The sequence below is a fragment of the Carassius auratus genome, chromosome 26 (assembly GCF_003368295.1).
Source record: "Carassius auratus strain Wakin chromosome 26, ASM336829v1, whole genome shotgun sequence".
Lineage (NCBI taxonomy): Eukaryota > Metazoa > Chordata > Actinopteri > Cypriniformes > Cyprinidae > Carassius > Carassius auratus.
The window spans coordinates 19,147,782-19,157,781 of NC_039268.1; the positions used below are offsets into that span (position 1 = coordinate 19,147,782).

General features: G+C 35.6%; 1 protein-coding gene across 1 annotated transcript; it reads right to left on the reverse strand.

Annotated features, from left to right (window-relative positions):
- Positions 1–4,024: 4,024 nt before the first annotated feature.
- Positions 4,025–8,021, reverse strand: LOC113044584 (carboxypeptidase O-like). The gene is made up of 9 exons (XM_026204683.1): positions 7,715–8,021; positions 7,414–7,474; positions 7,236–7,337; positions 6,918–7,022; positions 6,370–6,486; positions 6,171–6,264; positions 5,419–5,621; positions 5,234–5,318; positions 4,025–4,373 (listed from the first exon to the last, which is right to left on the reverse strand). Exons 1-9 carry the CDS (start codon positions 7,762–7,764, stop codon positions 4,099–4,101), a joined length of 1,092 nt encoding a protein of 363 aa, XP_026060468.1. The 5' UTR covers positions 7,765–8,021; the 3' UTR covers positions 4,025–4,098.
- Between the last annotated feature and the right edge of the window lie 1,979 nt (positions 8,022–10,000).

Genomic DNA, 10,000 nt, shown 5'->3' on the forward strand with positions numbered 1-10,000 from the left:
CAACAAAATGAGGAAACGACATAATACACATAACTATTCAAACAAGCTATACTCATTAACAAAGCTTGTTAACTGCTCTCATACACAGTAAAACAGCAGGAGTGACTCTGTTTCTTGTCTAGATGCAATGTGGATCTTTTGCCCAACATACCAGACACATTACGCTGACCAGGCATGATATAACTTCCATGCACAGCTTGTGTAAGAGCAATTGCTGCAACAAAAAAAAGTAACTGAAAAGACAGACTGACCAGATACTCAGTTTTAAAAACGTAATTTGACATCGTATTAATATTTCACATACAATGACATTTAATTATACATATTCCTGTGACAATATGACTTTGAAATATGATATGAAATATGATGGCAGAAATGCTAAATATACATATTTTTTGTTTTCTAATCAATAGTTTTATTTAATTTTATTTTATTTTCAATTATATGACACAATACACATTATACCAGCTAATATATGCTTTCCTCATGGCACTAAATTCAGTAATGTACTGTTATGTAGACTGTATAAAACTGTAATAATAACTATAGTATTATCGACGGTTTATGCCAGATTGAGAATTTGTACCAAGACATTTGAGATCCCAAAGAGTCAATCATTTTGTCCTCTGGATTTAGCAAAATAATAACTATTTAAAGCTTTTGATGCTCCAGGGAAGTCGTGGCCTAATGGTTAGAGAGTTGGACTCCCGATCAAAAGGTTGTGAGTTCGAGTCCTGGGCCGGCAGGAATTGTGGGTGGGGGGAGTGCATGAACAGCTCTCTCTCCACCTTCAATACCACGACTTAGGTGCCCTTGAGCAAGGCATTCAACCCCCAACTGCTCCCCGGGCGCCGCAGCATAAATGGCTGCCCAGTGCTGTGTGTGTGTGTGTGTGTGTGTGTGTGTGTGTGTGTGTGTGTGTGTGTGTGTGTGTGTGTGTGTGTGTGTGTGTGTGTGTGTGTGCACTTTGGATGGGTTAAATGCAGAGCATGAATTCTGAGTATGGGTCACCATACTTGGCTGAATATCACGTCACTTTCACTTATAAAGAGAACTGCTTGCGTGTTGCGGAAGAACATTGTAGCCGGAGCTTCTTCTCTCTGTTTATGTCTATGAAGAATCACAACGGTACTGGGTTATTCTGCCGTGGTATTCGGACTATTTTAGATTGCCTCAGGGGTACCGTGGCGGAGTAACCCAGTACCTTTGTGATTCTTCATAGACATAAACAGAGAGAAGTAGTTCCGGCTACAATGTCCTTCCGCAACACGCAAGCAATTCTGTTTATTAACCGCTAGAGCGTCAAAAGTTACCGACTGCAGCTTTAAGACAACACATGCCAAGACATCCATCAAAGAAAATGCTCGAACTATTCATCATCGCAGTGAATGGGTGCCGTCAGAGTTCAAACAGCTGATAAAAAACATCACACTAATCCACAAGTAAATGCACATGACTCCAGTCCATATATATATATATATATATATATATATATATATATATATATATATATATATATATATATATATATATATATATATATATATTCATGAAATGGAGAGAAATATGCACAGAAACCAAACAGTTCTTACTGGAGGAAGAGTTATGGATTATTGACTCAATGGATTGAAGCAATGGATTAAAGTTGAAATGCCTTAATGGATTTGTTTCATGCAGCTTTTCACTTTAGAAGATGTAAACTGATGGACTGGATTGGTGTGTATTATTGTGATGTCACTCAGAGGATGCAACAAAATAATTACACAATATTAAAACCAAATTCAGTCATGTATGAATGATGACTCCAAACACATACAACTTTAATAATAACTATTATTACTGAAAATAAACTGCCAATAACGGCTTGTACCAAGGCACTTCCTGCGTGCTCCCAAAGAGTGGATTTAACAAACTAACAACTAATGACAACGCATGACAAGACATCGACCAAAACACGTGCTAACACTGTGTATTCAGCCTTTATCTTTTCTCTACACAAGTAGTGCTAAAATGTTTTTGGTTTCCTGTCTATATTTTTGTGCATAAACAGTTTTCTATTAGTCATCCTTCCCAACAACACCATGTTCAAACTGCAGCACGAGGCCTAAAACGTGCTACACAATGACAAAATCAGCCAAAGGCACTATTTGTACTTTGGGAGAAGGAATTTATGAGACTAAATAACACTAACCAACACTACACAGAAACTAAACTAATGGACACTAGCCAATAGCAGTACACATCTTTTTCCACATTGTGTGGTGTCAGCTGTGCTTTTTATCTGGATCATCGATGATGGGATCCTGGCATCATTATTAGACATGCTTTATGCCAGTAGTTCTTAATCCTGGTCATCAGAACCCCCGCTCTGAACTTTTTTTAATCTCTCACTTACACAGTTAATTTTGTGAATCTCTCTCCTCCTAACAAACTGATGATCTGAATCAGGTGTGTTAAATAAGGAAGGCATAGTGTGCAGTGCAGAGGTCTCCAGCACCAGGATTAAGAACCACTGTTTTATGTGTGTGGTTTTAGTATCACTGGACTTATCATAGCTACACTGTTGGTGTCTTCAGTCTATACTTGTTCTGTACATTTGTCAGCATTGCGTGTTGTATTTTCTGTTTGAGCGCATGGTGGATGAAAATCACATGCTTTTCTGTCTTTTCTTGTGTGAGCACATGTCTTCTGTCATGTTTGTTTGCCATGTGCTTTTTGCACATGGCTTTTTGTTTGTTTGTGTGCCATGTGCTCTTCTGTCATTCTCTTGCATTGGCCCCGCCCCTAGCAGTGTTTCCAGGGTTGTGGTTTTCCAGAAAATTGGGCTATTTGGGAAAACTGTCACTGGAAAAATTACAGAGCCGCGGGGTTACTTTAAAATGCCTGTAAATAATTTGTATAAATTAGACTAATTTTCATTTCAAAAGGTTTTGAGTCATCTTTGGGGTAGACATTTTCTGGGAACTGGCAACCCTGCCCCCTTGTTAACTCATTATTTGTTCATTTTTCGAAGAACTCAAAACACCATACACTGGTGACACCTGTTGGTCAAAAGTGTGTAGATGCACCTATAACTCAGCTTATTTAAAACGCTTTTTTTTTTTACAAACCAACAGCAAATGTTTTTTTTTTTTTTTTTTTTTTTTAAGTTTTAAGCCATAAAATGTAATTAAGAAGAGCACTTCATGCTTCCTGGTGCTGACCAATTTTATGGAGATGCAGATTTCATTTTCCAACAGGACTTGGCACCAGTACCTGGTTTAAGGACCATAATATCCGTGTTCATGGTATCCCTGTTTGCTGGCCAAAGTGCATGGTGGATGAAAAAAAAAAAAAGTATATATATATATATATATATATATATATATATATATATATATATATATATATATATATATATATATATATATATATCAGTCTGTGTGTAATGAATTAATATAATATACACTTTTCACTTTTTAAATGGAATAAGTGGGAGTGAAATAAATAATATTTTTGATGATATTCTAATTATATGACCAGCACCTGTTAATATATACGTATATAAACCAAACAAAATAAGTGTTGACCCCTAACCTTCGGTTGAAATGAAGAGAGGTATACACTCTTGATTACTCTGGGAATTGTTAATATGACAAACAGGGCATATCTCTGTTTTCTTTGTCATGCAGTTAGTCAGTAATAAATAGAGGAGGGTTTCAGGTCTTAGTGTGTACAGGAGAAGCCTGCCACAAAGGAGATCTTATCCCTCATTTCTCTTATATGATCAACTTCTGTGCTTGAGGACACTTTGACTGTTCTTTCCCACAAGCAGTGTCCCTTTTTCATTACTTAATATACCATAATATAATCAAATCTGTGGTTGCTGATGCTGACAGCAGTTATACAAGCTTGCAAACATCTTCAATGATATCTGTGTATATACTGCCATCAGCTGGCCAAATAGAGCTCTGCAATCAATCTTAGACATCACAGGAAATCCTGAAAAACACCAATATAATGTTTCATGATATTTCTATAATTTTATTGCATTAGACAGTAAAATACCAAACCAGATGGTTTTTGTTAGACAGTACTTATTTGAGCACATGGTCCATTTTAATATAGTGGTTTAAAATCATCACATTTGCACTCAAGATCCATAAGACAGTCACAGTTGTCCACAGTCTGACTAACCGCTGCACTTTTGAAATTCTTATCATGGATGTAGTTTATGATGGACATCGCTCCCTGATACGCTTCTTCACATGAGGGCTGGATTTGATTCTCGGGTAGAATGAAGTGGTACTTCTCTTTATCTCGTAACTCTAACCCAAAGGAGTATGGGATCCCTATGAATCTTGCAAAATCACGTGAAGAGCCAGAAGTTGCATCTGCAAAGAATGTTTCAAAATGATTAAATGACATTCATTTGATAAAAAAAAAGAAAAAAAAAAGAAAATGCATTATTTCATACAGAAACACCTGGAGTTGCTAAACATCTGAATGGGGGGCTTTGTTGTAATTAAACCAGTTAAACTGAATATTATAAACATCATTAGGGCGAAGCTTATTTTTTGTTTATCTATCTCTGAAAAATACACCAGAGGTTTTAGACTTTATAATTTTAGAAATGCATTGCTAATTAAAATACTGTCCGATACGAATGTAAAATCTGATCAAATAAATGTAAATACAAAACTAAAAAACTAAATTTCTGCTCCACGTACAGTATGAAAAATGGACATTGCATTTGAGATTTGCTAAAAGGTTAAAGTTTTTAATAATTAACTTTAATTGAGCCATAGATACCTGTAAATTAAAATATGTCTAATATTGCTGATAACTGATATGTAACTTTATTGACTGTGTTTTAAACAGGTTGAGGAAAAATGGCAAGATGTTTTAGAATTCAGTTTTAGCTCAAGGAAAGGATTTGGGAGTTTTACAGAGGTGAAGAAAATGCAGTCACAAATTTTGAGGTGGAACTGAAGAGTAAGACAACTTGTGAACATCCCCTTCTTAAATGAAACCGCCTTTTAAATGTGTGTGATGTCGCGCACTGTATCTTCAATATATATATTGTGCATCCCCATAATAAAGCACAGTATTGCATGTGCGAAGTGATTTAAAAAGAGCAGTTTATTTGAACAATTTGGCTCTTCGTGTGATTTAAAAATGGCAGTCCACTGTATTTTTTCTAGACCTGATTGTCTTCAGGTCATGAGTGTGTACATTGGTTTAAAGTACTCACACAGTACATCAGGTGGAGTGCCCACTTTGTAGCTCTTTCCGTGCACTGCTGAGATGGCTTTAGCTGCAGCAAGACCGACTTCCATCTGAAAACACAGACAGATGTGCAGATTTCATTCAAAACTGACAGTATGTTTGAAAGCTTCCAATCCTAACATATCCCAAAGAATTTGCTCTTCTTCTTACCAGTTCATCATAATTGGGTGCTGAGATGTTGGGGACTCCATAGGGGATGAGGATCATCTGACTGTATGAGTGGATGGTGAGGTAACAGAGCATTTCATTTTGATGTGCTCCCAAAAAGTCCGTGACAGCTTTGGTCTCTGGCTCAGACACAGCAGTCGGTCCATTATAGACATCTGAACAGCAATTCCTGGAGATCCCCACCACTAGTGAACGAAAACAGATGGACCTTTTATTAGCTCCTTTAGCTTTGATTGCATGTCTGCGCTTGACAAAATGACGGTTTGGAAGATTAATTCATGATGTACTTGCTCATATACATGTTTAATATTTGAATACAGAAAAAGTTAAATAGTGTTGCTTTAAGGCATCTGTTAAGTCATGCTTATAACCCTTATAATATATTACATTTGAATTAATTTACATATTATATCGTATTAAAAATGCATCTATAATGGTTTAGAAGCATATAAAAGGTGGAAATATCGATAAATATAATATATCTGCGTTGCAGGATTATTTATTTGTTTATTTATGTAATACAGCTACGTCACAATTATTTAACCCCTATTCAACCATTTTTAATTCATTTATGTTTATCGCATGACACACAATTGTAAGCCTTTAAGAAAATACTGGAAGCCTTTGCAAACTTTATAACAAAGCTGAACTACACATACTTTACCCGTGAATGTGCTAAAATTAAGAAACTGACATTGAAATTGATCTCTAATGAAAAGAAAAATGTAACTTACTCCCCCAGTAAGCAGGAAAGTTGCGGTTAAGATCAGTGCCAAAACATCTACAGTTTTCAGTCCCTGCTGTTCTGGACTTCCTCCACAGTCGAGTCTTTAAAACATATCACATATGTTGACATATAAAATGTGCAGATATATTTTACCTTTATCAAATGTACAGTATGTTACATAGAATACTTAAAATGATGAAACTCACTGTGTTATCCCTCCAGGAATAAATATATCCATCAATGTTTAGCACTGGGGTGATATAGAAGTCCAGGTTTTTAAACAACGTGTTCACATTCGAGTCAGTTTTGTAGGAGCCCAGTATCTTTCCCAGCATAACACACAGTTCAATTCATTTTAGATTAAATTTATTTAATTCAGATTAAACAAAACATTTTATATTTTAAGAAACATACACACATACAAAAACATTATTATCAAATTGAATTGGCATATCAATATGAATCTCAGGGTCAGCAAGCTACAACAGGAGTTTTACATTCATTATAATAGCAGTATCAGTATCTGTGAGTTCTGCACATACAGTATCTGTTCCAAATAGCAGAGCAAAATATAAATATAATATAAAAATAAAAAAAAACATGAGTGGCATTGCATTTACCGACATATGCAGTACATTAAAAACACTGGCCTCTCATGTAATAAAATGGATGTGATATTTCTGGGAGCAACACTTCAGGTGTATGTCGTCACGACTATCTACATCATATTAAGTTTGATGCAATTAGGTCTCACCTCTTTAACAAAATACTGGCAGAAAGCTGGAGCAATCCATTCCCTGGCATGAATCCCACAGTCCATCCAAACAGCTTTCTTGGGTGTGGTGTTTTTGAAGCCAATCTGCATATCAGATGCAAACAAACAAACAAGTTGCTAATATCATGGCATGAATTTCAAGTATCCTGAATTATTATTACTGCCACATGGTACCACCACATGACTTTAATAATCTACATTTTAGAATTATAATTTAAGCTAAAACAACTTGAAACTCGAAATTCACCAAGTGGGAAGACATTTATGATAAGAAGTATTGCACTAAACAGGTAGTACCTTTAGTAATGTAATGTTCCTCTTCTCATAAGTTTGTCCATATACCATACTGGACACAACGTCTGGGTTTTCCCTTTCCATCTGATTCATCCAAGCTGAGATCTGTTTGGAGAGATTTACCAGGTCAATAAAAGAATCAATCAATCACTATGGAATTGCTAGTACAGGATAACCTCACCTCATCCATGGGGTGGTACTTCGTATAGTCATACGATCTGTGTTCCAGTCCACTAGCCAATCTGTGTGGAATTAAAACACTTGAGGAAAAATCTCTCAGATGTAATGGTTAAAAAGAATGATCTTATGTCCCAATGTCAGATATCCTATTTAATAAAATAAGTTTCACTCTTCACTCTTTTTTCATGAATGCTAAGCTAGAATTATCTCAGCTTTCCCAAAAAAAAAAAAAAAAAACTTAATGCTTAGTTCTGTCCTAATTCAACCTCCATCAAGACAATGTCATAACCCTGAAATGTTACCTGTCCAGCACAACCAAGACCACCAAAACAGATATTACGGAGCCCTTCATGTTTGTCTGTTATCCAGGAGTTTTGAACCTGACAGTAAACCTAGTACAGCCTGATAGTGACTTATAAAGCTGCTCTCACAGAGAAACCACCTCAACTGATAACGGTGTATTTGTCATAAATCTGGTCTAACACACTGAGCTGTTATAAACTGGATCTTCCTGTAATCAGGGAATGGAAAGAATTAGGGCAATGTACTCAATTGCATTTGATTGTCATGCGCATCCCGTCAGTAAAACCGGTGTTACAAGATCGTTGGTTTTCGAGGTTTTTGGTTTCAGGGGGCAAAACATACTGTACATGAATAATCTATCCGAACGTCTTGATCTTTGAGCGTCTTACTCTGCGGGTTTCCCAAGTGGAGGCCAGACGTGACGTCAGCGTCTTGACATGAGCTGTAAACATTTAAGGATCCAAGCTATTATGTAAAGACTATAAATGGACATTACAAGCATTACAATAAAGGTATTTTATACCTAAACGTACCCTCAACCATTTCCTGCACCCTGCTGTGCTTACCTGCTGTACTTAAATGAGTACTTAAAGAAAATTGTTGTAGGCTATTCTAAGTTGTTCTGAGTAATTTAAACACAACCTTCACACACATCCGATAAACAGATAAACCCAAGCTGTTTTTTATTTTATTTTGTGGAAATTTCAGCAAACAGTTTGGTTCGCTCCTCCTTCATTATAACCTTTTAATTTTGACAGGCAGAATGACAGTCAGAGCAAATAACATTTTACATATAATTCATTTTTCTTGAAGCAGGAATATGTTGTTGGGCACATCATTTGTTATGCAGCGACTTTGAAACAACCCCTTTAATGATATTTTAAAAGTATTTTGACAGATTATTTCTAAATTATAGGATTTAATTAATATTGTGTAATGATGAATAGTGTATCAATGAACATTGAATATTGTCCCATTAATAAGAGCATTGCATGTTTGTCTCTATGAATAAAAGTGAAGTGGAAATAAAAATCAAGAATATAGACTGAACAGTACCATGATAATATGTCCTTAACATTTCTCACTCTCGTCTTTTATTTATATCAAAAGGCAAGTATGTGACACTTGAATAAATGTCAAATTGTGAATACCAGCCTATAGAAATTAAGTTTAAATGAATGAATGTAAGCATGTAGCATACTCTGTTCAAATAAAAATAATCTAGAATCAGTGAATGTACTGACGGAAATGTGCAGGGTTTGGGACAATTCAAGTCCCTTTGGTTGAAAAGTATGACATGCCTTAAAATTTTCAAATACAATTGTATTGCACACTAAATTTGTTGATGTTGAATTTGTTGATGTTTCTCTGAGGCTTCTTTATTAGGCAAGGCAAGGCAAGTTTATTTATATAGCACATTTCGTACACAATGGTAAATAATGGAAATGGAAAGTAAAATAATAAAGAATAAAACAAGCAATTTTAAAACTTTTATAATTATTAAAAAAAATACTTATTTAAAATGAATTTAAAACAGTTAGAAAATGATTTTACATAAAATAAAATAAAATAAAACAGTGAAAATATGGTGCAATCAGTTCGGACATTGCACAGTGCTCATTCAATAAATGCACAGCTAAACAGATGAGTTTTGAGTCTAGATTTAAATGTGACTAGTGTTTAAGCACATCTGATCTCTTCTGGAAGCTGATTCCAACTGCGGGCGGCATAGTAACTAAAGGCGGACTCCCCTTGTTTTGTGTGAACCCTTGGTATTTCTAACTGACTTGATCCTAGTGATCTGAGTGGTCTGTTAGGTTTATATTCAGTGAGCATATCTGAAATATATTTCGGTCCTAGGTCATTTAGTGATTTATATACTAGTAAAGGTACTTTAAAATCAATCCTAAATGTAACTGGAAGCCAGTGTAAGGACCTGATGACTGGTGTGATATGCTCAGATTTTCTGGTTCTAGTCAGAATCCTGGCAGCAGCGTTCTGGATGAGCTGCAGCTGTCTAATGGTCTTTTGGGAAGGCCGGTGAGGAGTCCATTACAATAGTCCACCCTGCTGGTGATAAAGGCATGAACATGTTTCTCCAAGACTTGGCTGGACACAAAACGTCTAATTCTTGCAATATTTTTTAAATGATAGTTTGCAGATTTAGCTATTGCTTTGACATGACTACTGAAAGGTCTGTCTCCAGAATCACACCAAGATTCCTGACTTGATTTTTAGTTGTTTGACCCCTAGAGTCAAGGAATGCATTCACCTTGAACACTTCA

Excerpts from the sequence above, each read along its gene's own strand:
- LOC113044584 (XM_026204683.1), bottom strand. The coding sequence starts at position 7,764 with ATGAAGGGCTCCGTAATATCTGTTTTGGTGGTCTTGGTTGTGCTGGAC. Across the intron at positions 7,338-7,413 it reads AGTACCACCCCATGGATGAG|ATCTCAGCTTGGATGAATCA; the intron begins GTGAGGTTATCC and ends CTCTCCAAACAG. Across the intron at positions 6,487-6,917 it reads GCCAGTATTTTGTTAAAGAG|ATACTGGGCTCCTACAAAAC; the intron begins GTGAGACCTAAT and ends ATGCTGGGAAAG.